Here is a 14,085-nt window from a genome sequence, read left to right on the forward strand (position 1 = left end):
GGCTGTGTGGATATTTGTGTATGGCTTGTATAACTGTGGAAGACAGGAGACGGCTTCTGATACACTGGACCTGAAGTTACAGACAACTGTGAACAGGCATGTATGTGAGTTCTGAACATTTAAGCCAGGTCCTCTGGAAGTGCTCTTAACTACAGAGCCATCTCTCCATCCCCTTCAAATGTAGATTTAACTATGTAATATTTAACGAAAAGAGATGTGCTTGCTCCGGGGGGAGGGAGGGAGGAGATAAGTTCAAGTATAGGTATGGGCTCCTCCAAGGAAATTTACACCAAGAAGATGCAATCCTTTTCAATAGGAAAGCCTATAAACTTTCCTATGGACTCAGGAGGCTGGATAAGCCGAAAGTGCCAAAACGGACACTAAAATCCACTGTAATCTGATAGTACATATTAGATGCCATTGTCCATACAACAAATACTTTAAAACGTAAAGAGGGAGAGGGAGCTCAGGGAGACGGAGGGCTGCATGTCAAGGCTGAACCAGAATGTGTGAACTAGGCAACCCGGAAAGATGCAGCGCCCCCTGGCGGCTTCTTGGGATTGGGGACGTCTTTGAGAGCAGCCAAGGTGCAGAGAGCCAGGCTCTCTGCAGAGTTTAGTGAGGATGGTTCTGTCCCAAGCTGATCGCCGGCTGGTCCTCGCGCTCTGGAAGAAGATGGGCAGCAATGTCAAAATCTATGCGACCGAGGCCTTGGAGAGGTACGGCCTCGGGCTCACCTTCCAGTGGACTGAGCAGAGAAGGTGGGTTCTCCGTACCTCCGGGTCCGGATGAACCCAAGCCTCAGTCTTCCCACAGGACCTTCGTGGCTTTCCCCTCCACCAAAACCTACTTCCCACACTTGGACCTGAGGCCAGGCTCTAGCCAGGTTAAAGCCCATGCCCAAAAGGTGGCCGACGCACTGACTCTCGCTGCCCACAATCTGGACGACCTGCCTGGTTCTCTATCTGCTCTTAGCGATCTACATGCGCACAAACTCCGCGTGGACCCTGCTAACTTTCAGGTGAGTCCTGTGTCTGAGCTGCACACCCCCCCCCCCCCGTTGCTGCTGGATAGGCGGGTGCCTTCAAGGCTTGGGGTCCGGAGAGATAAACACAAGGCGGGGCGGTTCTCTCTCTTTAGTTCTTTGGCCACTGTCTGCTGGTGACTCTCGCCCGGCACTATCCTGGAGACTTCAGCCCAGAGATGCATGCCTCCTTGGACAAGTTTCTGGGTCACGTGACTTCGGCACTGGTCTCCAAGTACCGCTGAACTGAGCGAGGATGCACCGTAGTCTCCAGCCATGCCCGTCCTCAATCAAACTCACAATACTGGAGTAAACTTCCCCAGGGCTGCGTTGCTGTCTTGTATGCTGAGGGACACAGGAGAAATAAACACCCCGCTCTCAGTATCCCAAAACGATGTTCCAAGAGACTGGAATTACAGCTAAACTGTATACTGAAAAAGACCTCATATAAAAGTATGCAGCTGTCCCTTGTTTCTATTGCTTTATTTTCATCTTTGAGATAAATTTCACGTCCTTATGTAATCCAGGCTGGCCTTTCAAATCAAGAATTGGATTTGAGAATTAAATCAATAATACAAACTAGGTTGGTCTTGAACTCCCTGGTCCTTGTATTTCTACCGCCATCTCCGACCCATTCCCCAATCCCCATCCACTAACATGGATTCCAAGGCATGCTTCACCATACCTGGCTCCAGAGTGGTGATTTTCATCTTTATTTAAACTTTTGTTTGCGTTCTGTGTTGGAGCTGGGAAGGAGGGGTGGGGGTGGGGGTCTCCTGTGTACCAAAGCGCATTAAGCGGCCGATCGTGTAGTTAACTAGGGAAGAGGTGGGCATGCAGGGAATGAACCAACCTTTAGAATAGAATAGAAAGAAAAGATTTATAGATACTTCCAAAGGGCCATGGGCTGGACGGTAACGAGAGTCCCACCTGCAGCCCCTGGAGTCCACTGGAGGACCAGTCCTAGTACCTTCACATAGGCTCAAGCATCAGAGGAATTCCATGGTATCTCCACTGCCTGTGTCTGAGTCACAGATCCATGCTGCTAGCCTTGGCGCCATCAGTGAGAAAGTCTTAGGTCAGATCCATCATGAATCCCCTGACTCCCGCGTCCAAACTGCAAGGTGACTTCAGGAAGGACTCACCTTAACTCTCAGGGAGGCAAACCAGTGTAAAACCAAGAACTCATTATTTCAGAGTCTTTCATCTCCCTTGACCAACAGCTCACGGAGGAAGTTCTCCTGCCTGCTACTGGGTATTTGTGAGACAGTTGTCCTGGTTAGTGTTTCTACTGCTGTGAGAAAACATCATGACCAGGAGTGACACTGGGTGGGGGAAGCATTTATTTCTTCTCATAGATGTAACCCAGAGAACACCCAGACAAGTCAGGGCAAAAACACGAGGCAGAAGCCTGGAAGCAGAAACTGATGCAGAGGTCATGAAGAAGTGCCCCTTCGTGTCTTGTTCTTATGGTTTACTTAGCCTGCTTGCCTACAACACTGAGGTCTAGCAGCCCAAGATAACGCCTATAATGAGCTGACCCTCCCCCTTCAATCATCAACCAGGAAATGTGCACCTCATAGGTCTGAGGGAGGCATTTTCTCCATTGAGACCTTCTTTAAAAATGTCTCTGGCTTTGGTGCTGGCTCAGTGGTTAAGAGCACTGGCTGCTCTTCCACAGGTCCTGAGTTCAATTCCCAGCAACCACATGGTGGCTCACAACCATCTGTAATGAGATCTGATGCTTTCTTCTGGTGTCTGAAGACAGTTAAAAACAGTGTATTCATATGCATTTAAATAAATAATTCTTTAAAAAAATTTTATCTTGGCTTGTATCCAGCTGGCATAAAAGTAGCCAGAACAACAGTCCAGGGTTCTTGGGGAAAATGGTCAGTGGCAGGTGACATCAGTCCATTTATATTGTGAGTGTACACACATAATCGGAGATGCACTACTCAGAGGCAGGATAAAATCAGGACATGTGGATAGAAACCATAAAAAGGCCCAGGATATGCAGGAAGTGGAAACCCTGGGAGCCTGGTTGTCTGAACTGCCTCCTTTTCTGCCCAAGACAGTGGGAACCCCATGGAGACCCATCAGGGCAGCTCTCCAGAGCTTGAATATGGGTTGGAGAGATGGCTCAGCGGTTAAGAGCACTGGCTGCTCTTCCAAGTTCAATTCTCAGCAACCACTTGGTGGCTCACAACCATCTGTAATGAGATCTGAAGCCCTCTTCCGGTCTGAAGATAGCAACAACAGTGTACATAAAATAAATAAACTTAAAAACATAAAAAGAGCTTGAATGCCCAGTTGTAGGGAAATCTTATGCCTCTGGCTTCCACTAACACTTCTCCCGGGCACATACAACTATATTATATAAATTAACATAATAAAATACTTTAAATGATTTTCAGTTGTGTTATGTGAATGAATGTTTTGCCTACTGTGGCTGTCCACCATGTTTGTGCCTAGTGATCATGAAGGTCAGAAGAGTGGCAGATCTCCAGGAACCGGCCATACACATGGTTATGAGCCACCAGTGTAGGTGCTAGAAACTGAATCAGGTCTTCCACATGAGCACTAAGTGTTCTAAACAGCAGAGCCATTTCTCTAGCATGTGTGTGTGTGTGTGTGTATGTGTGTGTGTATGTGTGTATGGAGAAGAAGAAGGAGAGGGAGAGAGGGAAAAAGAAGGAGGAGGTGATTTCTCTGTGTCACTGCCTGGCTGTCCATAAACTCAATTTGTACAACAACCTAACCCAGAACTCACCACCAAGACCCACCTACCTCTGCATCCAAAGTATTGGGATTGAAACCTCGGGCCACCACAACCAGCTATATATTCCCTAATTAAATAAATCTCTAAAAATAGCAAGGTAAACTTCAGGAACAAATGGCATAAGACAAAACTTTTATCAAAGGTGTGGGTGTGGTGTTACACGTCTTTAATCAGAGCATTCCAGAGGCAGCAGCAGATGAGATATCTTTACATTTATGGCCTGCCTGGGCTACAGAGCAAGGTTCAGGCCAGTGAGACCCTGTCTTACAAAAACTTACACATTGAGTATCCATTTGTGTGCTCCACACTTGACTCGCCCAGCAATGCTTACTGCCTGTGTAAACAAGGGCTGGGGAAAGATGGCTCTGGTAGCTGCAGTCTAACTGGAAGTACAGTTAAGCAGCAGGGTGCTGTAAGATGCCGTTGGTCAGAAGTGAGTCTGAGCTTGGGTCTCAGTACAGAAGCTTCCCTCCTGAGAGTTCCCTCTGCTTCCCCAGCACTTAGCAGCATCCAGAAAGACTTTTGTCTGGGCTTTAAGGCCACTGGCTCCAGGTGGGCATCCCAGTCTGCCTGGCTGTGGTGTTCTGGAATGTGATCTACCTTTCCAGGCTTTTCTTAGGAGCCAGTGTATGTTGCACTGGATACAGCTCTCCAGAGAATGCAAGTACCACATTCTCTAGTTTCTGGATAAGGACTGCTCTGAATACCTAGGCAGGTTCTTCCTCTCCCTGTGGACTTCTTTCCTTACAGCTGACTCATCTTCTTTATTTTTGAATTATGTGTATGCATGTTTCCATGTGTGCCTTGTGTGTGTGTGTGTGTGTGTGTGTGTGTGTGTGTGTGTGTATACACGAACAAGGTCAAAGGAGGGTGTCAAATCCCCAGATGCTGGAACTGCTGTTACACACAGGTAGTTCTGATCCACCTCCCATGGGTGTAAGGAACCAAACTCAGACCCTCAGGAACTGCAGCAAGCATTCTTCAGGGCTGAGCCAACTCTGTAGTCACCTTTTAATTTGTGTGTAGGAAAACACTTAAGAAATAAGCTGAAGTCTACCCAAGCTTTCACACCCCTTTTTGTTATCAATAGGGAGAGTCTCTCTGTCATATCTCTCTACCCAGAAAAAGGCCAAAGTAAACTTTGAGACTGAGCCCAGTGTCTTCACTAAGTCCAAACCAAAATGAATCTGACGGAAAGGAGGGTTGAAGAAAGGAGGGAAGAGAGAAAGGGAGGATTGGGGGTGGAGGACAGAAAATGATGGTGAGGAGTAGAGGGGGCAGGAGAGGAAGAGTGGAGACAGGAGAGGAAAGGCAAGAAGAGGAACTTGTCTGCTTGATGACACCCTTTAAAGAATCTTGTGGAGGAGAGACTGAAACATCGTGCAGAGAGGGAAGTCGCGCCTAAAAATCTTCACCATCCCGCAGGAGCAGCTCACCACCACCCCGTCAGGAGGCAGCCATTCCTTATGCCTCTCAGTCCCCAGCATCTTATCTTTCTTGTCTGCAGAGCCAGGATGAAGCCTGCAGCTGGGGGTTGGAGCAGAAGCTCCAAAGGGCAGAGGGTAGGCAGAGAACAGGAGGCGTGGTGAGGAATAGTTCTGCCAAAGGCTGAACTTCTGTGCCCCAGAAAATGGCACATCCTTTCTTCCAAGACACCTGTCTCTCTCGGGGGAGGGAGAGCAGGAAAGAGGAAGAACCATCTGAATCTAAGGCTGGGGTAAATGAACAAGGGGATGTGAGGTCACCATAGACCCACCCTACGGTGTGAGCTGGAAGTAGCCAAGGAGGGCGGCCAAGCTGTGAGTTGATCCCCTCACACATACCCACCCTAGGGATAGACGACATGCCCAGCACTGCTTGCATCCAGCATTCTGGTTCTGAAGCACACTCTAATAAAGAGCCCACTGTGGCACTTCCTAATGAGTCCTGATCAGGACAAATGGTACCTATGTTAGCACAAAAGCCTTGGAGAGGTGAAGGAACCTTTCTGCTTTGCCGGGTGTCCAGAGGACAAAGGTGCCTTTCCCCCATCCAGGCTCTACCTCTGAACTTTCTTCTTCCTGAAGCAGAATCCAGTTTTACCACCTACAAGACCTACTTGCTTAACAACAAGTCCCTCTCTGCCTAGGTAGCAGCCAAAAGGCAAGAGGTAGTGGATACATTTATCAATGTGGAAGGCCACCTAGATAACATTTGCAATGTCATGTCAGCTCACAGTTTCCTCCTTGTCCATGAGCTGCACATTGACCCCATCAACTCTGAGGAGACTGTTAGCTGGGCAGAGGAATGACCTGGGTTATGAGATACTGCTGGCCCTTCACCTAATACTAAAAATCTCCTGTGGTATCTGTAGCCACTCACCTGTTTGCTTTCCACACAGTTCCTGAACCAAGCATGCTAGTAAACATGGCCAAGTAACAACTTGATTTATGCACTGGAGGTTCACACCTCCTCAGACAAGCTTTTTGCTATGAAGACAGAACTGACCTCCAGACACAAAAACCTCAGGTTTGTGGCACAAACCTCATCCTTTTGGCTCAGGAACCTGCCCTACTCCCAGTTCTACACCCAAATCTCTTAGTATAAACAAAATGCATGCACACCTGTGAAGTCCATGTTCCTCACAGGTCAACAGAGCATAGTCAAAAGTGTCTTGTCCCAGGGACCTTTCTGAAGCTACAATAGAAAACCAGAGCATACAACATAGATCACAGCAGAACAATTGTATACACACAAGAGAAAGAAAAGGATGGAAGGAAGCATGAGGAAAAAAACAGAGAAGAAATGGATAACCATTAAGCTTCCCCATTTTGTGTGTGTGTGTGTGTGTGTTATTCAGTTAGGGAGTAAGTCCCTCACCCTAAGGAAGGAAGTTGTGACTGAGCCCAGGAGTTTCCACTCACCACTGCCTCTGATCTTACTGCCTATTTATTTCTGCAGTGCTGGAGACTGAAGCCAGAACCTTCCTCATGCAAAGTGAACATTCTGTATTCACTTACCACCCAGCCTCTGTGTCATTGTTTACTTCTGTTACAAAGATGGGATCTCTCTTTACAGAGACTGACCTTGAACTCCTGGGCTCAAACAATCCTCCTGCCTCAGCCTGCCAGTACCTGAGGCTCCCCATGTGTGACACCAAAACCAGCTCTCAGCATTTCCTTATTCATCCATGGTAGCACTGGGCAGCTAAGATGATGCAAGTCTTTAGAAACTAGAGTCTGGTGACCTACTCCTGCAGGTCCATGCATCCAGAAAACTGAGCTAGGGGATTCACTTGAGCTCAAAGTTCAGGCAACCCTGGAAACTAGACCAAGACCTGGGCATACAAAAGGAGCAAAAAGGGAGAGAGGGAAAAGACAAGACAGGAGAAGCCAGGGGAGGAGAGAGTAAACAAAGTGAAAGAGAGGATGGGGGAAAGCTCCTCTGTGGGTCACCAGCATTAAGATGGTCCTTTTTCTCAGAACCAGAGTGAAGTCTGTGCTGAGGCCAGAAGCAGGGTGTGGGCTGGGAAGGAGAATGTGAAACTGGGACCCAGCAGGAGGAGGCAGGGAGGATGGGCACTGCTCAGTTGGCTTTGCTCAACTTGCTTCTCTGCCCAAGGCAGAGGGATCCTAACTTCTTCCCAAACAGCCATCACTGGAGACCTAGGAAGCAGCACAGGGCATGCTGCCAAGTGATAAGGATTCCTTGCACCCAGGGGAGGGAGATTCCCCCAAGCCCAGACCCTCCAGGGCCCTTACACGCCTTGCAGGGCAGATCAAGCACAAGCCAGCCAATGAGGACCGCCCAAAGGGCGTGCCCCAAGCGCTGCAGGCATATAAGTGCTGCCTGTCGCAGGTCCAACACACTTCTGATTCTGATAGACTCAGGAAGAAATCATGGTGCTCTCTGGGGATGACAAGACCAACATCAAGGCTGCCTGGGGGAAGATTGGTGGCCATGGTTCTGAATATGGCGCTGAGGCCCTCTTTAGGTGAGACAAGGACCCCGCTCTGTGAGGATCAGGGATCCAAAACGGACCAGGCGCTCAGTGGGCAGCTCCAAACTGTGACCTCAACTTCTCTCTTCTTCCCACAGGATGTTCACTAGCTTCCCCACCACCAAGACCTACTTCCCTCACTTTGATATGAGCCCCGGCTCTGCCCAGATCAAGGGTCATGGCCAGAAGGTGTCTGAAGCTCTGACCAACGCTGTAGGCCACCTGGATGACCTGCCCGGTGCCCTGTCTGCCCTGAGTGACCTGCACGCCCACAAGCTGCGTGTGGATCCTGTCAACTTCAAGGTGTGAGCTGGGACCTGGCAGGGGGCACCTGGGACCTGCAGGGAGGGCTTGTGGAGGTGGCGGGAGTCGGGGGTTCCTTGTGCCCAGGGCAGGGAACACGGTGGTTCCAGGAAAGGGAACACAGGCAGCAGGGTGTCTACTACTATGGACTGACCCTTCCTGTCTCCGCAGCTCCTGAGCCACTGCCTGCTGGTGACCTTGGCTAGCCACCACCCTGCGGATTTCACCCCCGCGGTGCACGCCTCTCTGGACAAATTCCTGGCCTCTGTGAGCACCGTGCTGACCTCCAAGTACCGTTAAGCTGCCTCCTTCGGGGCTTGCCTTCTGGCCAGGCCCTTTTGCCCTCCCTAGCACCTGTACCTCTTGGTCTTTGAATAAAGCCTGAGTAGGAAGAAGCAGGTGTGCCTGATTCTGTCTGCCAAAGTGTTGTGCTTGGTGTGGGGAACCCTCTAGGCCCTAAGCAGTGACATCCAACATGTTTATTTCGTTGCTACTATTATAACTATTAGTATCTGTAAATACTTGATATGCAGGCAGTTTTATATTCTTTAGGTCCCAGTCTAGTGGGACACATTCCTAGCCTTGCTGCCTATGCTGAGTAAGGTCAAGCAGTCAGGGAAAGGAGGAAAGGCCAACTGTTCCTTTGTCAGGCGATTTCTGGACAACCACTGGCCCTACAGTGCCTAGTTTGGCTCAACCCTATCCTTGGTCTCAGCTTCAACATGAATTTGCTTGAGTATAATCTCCCCCACTGCTCCCTTTCTTTTCATTCACAGGTCAGAGGTGGAAGGCTAACCAAATGCTCCTTTAGATGTAAATCCAGTCTGCAGAGCAGGCCCCAGCCATAGTTTATCACTATATTCATGGCCCTCATATAAATCCTGTCTCAAAAGACAGAGACAAAAGCAAACCCCAAGGTGAATGAACCCAGTCAAGAACTACAAAGTCAGGGTCCTTAGTAATTCTAGGCAGTGACAGCAGTGTCCTTCTCCATGGGCCCACAGGAGACAAAATACCCCACAAGAGCAACCGAGGGAAGGTTTATTTGGCTCACAGTATAAGGGTACAGTCCTTGTGGTGGGAAGTCATGGTTGCAGGAACTTAAGGCAGCTGGTCACATTGCATGTACAGTCAGGAAGCAAAGACGATAGCTGGTCCTCAGCTCTTGCCCTCCTTTTTATTCAGTCTAGGACCCCAGCATATAGGATGGTGCAGCCCACATTCTGGGTGAGTCTCTCACGGAAACCCCTGGAAACACCTGCATCGACACATGCAGGGGTGTTTTCATTGTGATTCTAAGCCCATTGAGTTTATCAGGTTAACCATCAGACAGATAGCTTACACTCAGAATGGAGTATTCTTTACCCATAAAAATAATGGGATTCCACCATGCAGCTGAGCTTTGAAGAAACCTTGAGTGGAAGAAGCCAATACACCAAAGGCCATCCAGTACATGAATCCATGTTTGTGAAATATCCACATGAGCAAGCTATAGACAGAAAACAGGTTCCTGGTTGCCAGGGGCTTAAGGAAGAAGCTGAACAGTTCTAACTAGTTGGTTGAAGTTTCTCTTTGGATGTAACATCCTGCAACTTGGTACCAGTGATGACTGCACAACACTGGACAAATAAATGTCACTGACTCATACACATCATACATGGCTATAATGGTAGTTTGTTACAAGAAGCTTTGTTGCATTTTGCTATCATCATTGGAATACACCACAGCATTGTATAAATATCACTGTTCTGCAAGGAACATGTGCTAGGTAGGAATTACAGACCTAACAACAGCTGTTCAATTAGCTTGAGAATTACTTTCACTTTAGCAGTAAATTTAAATTTAAACCCAAGGATGTGTGTTAAAAACTCAGTAGGCAGAAGACCCTGACAAAGTACACACTAAAATTCAGTGTATTATAATAGTGCATGCCAGATATTAAAAATGTGAAGCTTTATAGTTCAGGTGAGCTTAAAGCTCCCAGGTCACAACTAACTTTGGAAAAAGAACAGAGCTCATACATTCTAGAACCAGACTGCAGAGTAAAGCCAAGTGGCTGACATCTGATCCTGCTGTTGGGACCTGGATCAAGATAAACAAGCGTTCCCAGAGCTTCCTGAACCATTTGTCAGTTTAACCTTTATCTGACCCTACTCTGGATACTTCTGTCCTACCCATATGACTCAGGTACTGACTTCCAAGTACTGCTGAACTGGGGATAGGTCCTCCAAGGGGCGCAACCTACATCTCCTCTCAAGTCTCAGTACTAAGGGGCTACTCTTTCAATGCAATGGTCCACAAGTTCCAAGTGTCAGATCTCCCGAGTGAAGCCTGTCAACTGTTACAATGACCACGAGACACTGGGAGATTCCAGAGGCCTCCAACAAGAGGTCTAGGGTTATTCACTACAAATACTGAGGCTGGATTTGGCCACCCTGAGCAAATATTGTAGATTTTGTCCCCCAGAAAGTAACAGGTCAGCATTACAGGTCCTGTAAGTGTGTGCAGGAGTGATCAGACTCTCTCTAGGGATGCTTCATGTTCATCCTCCTGACTGTTTTCAGAACCATATGGATGGGCAGGGCCTAACTGATCGGCCATCTGAACATCTAAGACAATCTCCAAAACTAGGACAGTGCCACCTACTGGCATAAAGCTTACCTACACAAGACAAGACAAAAATAACTTCCAGTATCAGGAAGGCTTGTGTTTGTAAAAACAAGATGTTGGCTGACTCCAGACCAGAGATTCAAACTGGTCTTCAGGCCCAGTGCCTATCATCTAGACAAGGGGGCCAGGAGCTACCAAACCCTGTTTTCCTCTGGTTTCAGAGGGAAAGTAATGCCTTACTCCTGCATAAGAATCAATCACGGGCATTTATTCTAAATAAAGGAACATGTCCTGCACACCTATCATCATTACTCAATACAAGTCAAACTATGTTCTGTATGACCAAGTAAAAGAAATCATGCAGTCATCTCCCAGAGCACATGTATGACATGAGAAAAGCAGTGTGGATTTGGGGAAACATTAGAATCACCAGCCAGAATTATAACCTCCTCACTCAGTAAACTGGGCAACACCAAAGGCCTGAAAAGAACAAGAGGGTCCAGGAAGGGTATATCTACTCTTTCTGAGCTGGACATCTATCTTCTGTGCCTGGCCCATGGGTGCTACTAGTTATGGGTTTTTTTTTTAAAAAAAAAAATACTGGCTCTCCTAGTTCTTCAGCTTGGAGGCTTGGTCTGGAACCTAATCAGTACCTGTCCCAGCCCTCAGGTTATAAATGGTAGACCCTATGATTTCTTGTATAATGGCCAGTGCCACTGCTGCTGCTGCTGCCACCGCCACCACCACCACAAACACATCTCTTGTTATCTAGGTCCACTAATTCCCTTTCTACAGGAAACTGCAATTAAGGAAACTTAAACATCAGGAGGCAGATCTCTCGGTTTGAGGCCAGCTGGTTCTACACAGAGTTCAGGAAAGCTGGGCTACATAGAGAACCCTGTCTCAAAACCAAACAGACAAAACACCATGAAAACAAAAAGCATCTAGGCGTGTTGGGACTGAGACAAAAGCACCTGGAGTCCTGAAATCCAAGTCTACACAGGAAAGACTATCCTTCCAGAAAAGTTGAAAAAAATAACCAAAAAACTTTTTTACAATGTCCTTGTAGAAATTACCCTCCACAAGAGCCTGAGGGAAGTGGCCTTTCTGCAATCCTGAAGAACCTAACCACTTAAAGGATGCTACCTAAGCAGGGAGTCTGCCTACTGTACCCCAGCAGTTGTATACCATATGAGCCCAGGGATCATCCTGTGTGTGCTACAGGCCATGGCACAGAAATGTGTCCAGTAACTTTACTCCGTGATAAAATAAAGCAAAACAGCTGTTTCTCCATACACAGACTCTTACACTTAGACAGAAAGGGATTCAAACCAGATATGCTGATGTTGGCTCTAAGGTTTGGACTGTCCAGTTGAGGCCCAAAATAGTCCAGGAAGCAAAAATGTTGCCAGCATAAGTGGCCAAAGCTGGTCAAAATGTCCTGCTAGGACCAAGAAGCTCAGGTACAGACCTTATTCCAAGCAGACTGCAGAGCAGAGCTAAACTGAGCCCCACCTGGAGGCCAACGGGCTAGAGATGAATGAACTCTACACAGGACACCTGTGGACGGTACCGAGCCCCAGTGAATCCTTCGGGATATTCTACTCTACCTCCTCGCCTGTGTCACATACCAGCAGAGCAGATGCCCACACGCATTCTATAGATGGGAGTCCAGGACATCACCAGGAGCCACATTATAAAAACCACAAGATCCTATGTGTAACCATCAACCAACAGCTCAAGAACAGCACCTAAAATTTTACAAGCACAGCGTGGAGAAGGGGTTTTAACACAACCAACTAAAGCTCCCTCTATAAACAAACTTTAACACCCCACCCCAACACACTCCAAGACAAGTGAAGAGAAGCAAACTTCTGTTCAGTGATCCTTTCTATTTGGGCCTCACTTTGGTCTTAAGGCATTGGTCCTTTGTGAGCAACATATGCTCATGGGGTAACAATAAGCTTATCTTGGGTATAAACCACCCAAGCTACCTGACCTTGTAACTCTCTCAAGGACTTCTTGATGGGCAGGTAGGGGCCATCTATGTCTTTATTCCATCTAAGTAACAAAGTGGAACCTGCAATGTAGCTGACCCGAGCTAAGGTTCAACAGATAGCTCTTCCTAAGGAAATAATTGTGTAATATGGCCGCCCCTCCCATCCACAGAATCTGCTCTATGGCCTGCACTGAGAGAGTAACTAAGATACAGAGTGTGAACCAGAACAGGGAAGCCACATATATCTGGCTCATTTAAGTGTGTTGGGAGTGCCAAAAGTGAAACTGGTCAGATATTGGTTGATTTTCTAAGGTAATGGCAACACCAGCCTTTTCTCCACAGGTGCAGGTCGTAGTGAAGTGCCTCTAGTATAGAGGGCAGCAGACACTCCAACACAGCTGTTAGGAGGCAGCCGCCAGATTTATTTGTTCCTATACAATATAATCCCGAACACAGAAGCAGCTCTGAACAACTCTAGAAACTCACAGCTAGGGCCAAACAATAAAAATTTTAACTACAAAAGATGAGTTGTATTCAGCAAATATAAAGGGTAATTTAGGCTGTGCTGAACATTTGTCAGACTATTTACAGTGCCTGAGCCAGATTCAGATCTCGCCAGCCTCCTTCTCCTCCGACCTCCGCGATGTAGTCTTGCCATTGGAGTTCTCCAGCCTCCAGTCACTGGGCCCTCGTTCATTCCGCCCGTACTCCCAGGATTCCTCTCTCAATGAGCGCTCCCTGGAGAACCTGGGAAAGTGAACCAGAGGCTCAGCAGAGGCTGCCATCCCCTTCTAGCTGGTTGTTGCACAGGAACCAGTAAGGCAGGCTCTCTCAACCCTGGATGAGAGACAAACATGCTCCCACCACATTCAGGTACTTTTTTTCTTTTTAAGGCAAGGTTTCTCCATGTGGCCCTGACTCTTCTGGAACTCCTTTGGTAGATCAGGCAGGCCTCAAACTCAGAGATCTACCTGCTTTGTCTCCCCAGTGCTGGGATTAAAGGAATGTACTACCATCACCACCTGGCCTTAGGTGCCTCTTAACATACCAGAAGACAGCCAAGCTTGACTTCATCTGGTTTCTGATGACAAAGATAATGACTTAAAAAAATTTTTTTTGACCCTTTTAGCTGGTGATGATGGCTAACACCTGTAATCCTCATACTCAGGAGGATGAGACAGGAAGGAATAATTAAGTCTGAGGCCAGCCTGCACTAGTGAAGTTTGGTCTCAAAAGTAACTGATTTGAAAAGGTTAAAGGGCTAGAGACATAGGTAAGGAAATGAGTCTCTGGTGAAGAGCTGACCTTATGTCCCAGCACCCATGTTGGGTATCTCAAAATCACCAGTACCAACACCCTTGTGTCCTCCAACAGTACATGTGTACACACAC

The 14,085-nt window shown here is 47.7% G+C and overlaps 3 protein-coding genes across 5 annotated transcripts in view; 2 read left to right on the forward strand and 1 right to left on the reverse strand.

Annotated features, from left to right (window-relative positions):
- Positions 1-624: 624 nt before the first annotated feature.
- Positions 625-1,269, forward strand: HBQ1 (hemoglobin subunit theta 1; the record flags this gene model as incomplete). The annotated part of the gene is made up of 3 exons (XM_080942038.1): positions 625-719; positions 817-1,021; positions 1,141-1,269. The coding sequence occupies 3 exons, from the start codon at positions 625-627 to the stop codon at positions 1,267-1,269; spliced, it is 429 nt and encodes a 142-aa protein (XP_080798164.1).
- Positions 1,270-7,637: 6,368 nt separating this feature from the next.
- On the forward strand, positions 7,638-8,480 carry LOC308440093 (hemoglobin subunit alpha). The gene is made up of 3 exons (XM_080942037.1): positions 7,638-7,776; positions 7,881-8,085; positions 8,257-8,480. Exons 1-3 carry the CDS (start codon positions 7,682-7,684, stop codon positions 8,383-8,385), a joined length of 429 nt encoding a protein of 142 aa, XP_080798163.1. The 5' UTR covers positions 7,638-7,681; the 3' UTR covers positions 8,386-8,480.
- Positions 8,481-9,147: 667 nt separating this feature from the next.
- The window catches only part of LUC7L (LUC7 like), a 30,035-nt gene continuing 25,097 nt past the window's right edge, over positions 9,148-14,085 (reverse strand). For all 3 annotated transcript variants that reach the window (XM_080942479.1, XM_080942481.1, XM_080942480.1), the window contains one exon: positions 9,148-13,441. In XM_080942479.1, coding sequence (XP_080798605.1) covers positions 13,300-13,441 — 142 coding nt within the window. In that variant the 3' untranslated portion in view covers positions 9,148-13,299. The remainder of the gene's footprint in view (positions 13,442-14,085) is intronic.

Source organism: Micromys minutus (genome assembly GCF_963924665.1).
Source record: "Micromys minutus genome assembly, chromosome: 31".
Classification (NCBI taxonomy): domain Eukaryota; kingdom Metazoa; phylum Chordata; class Mammalia; order Rodentia; family Muridae; genus Micromys; species Micromys minutus.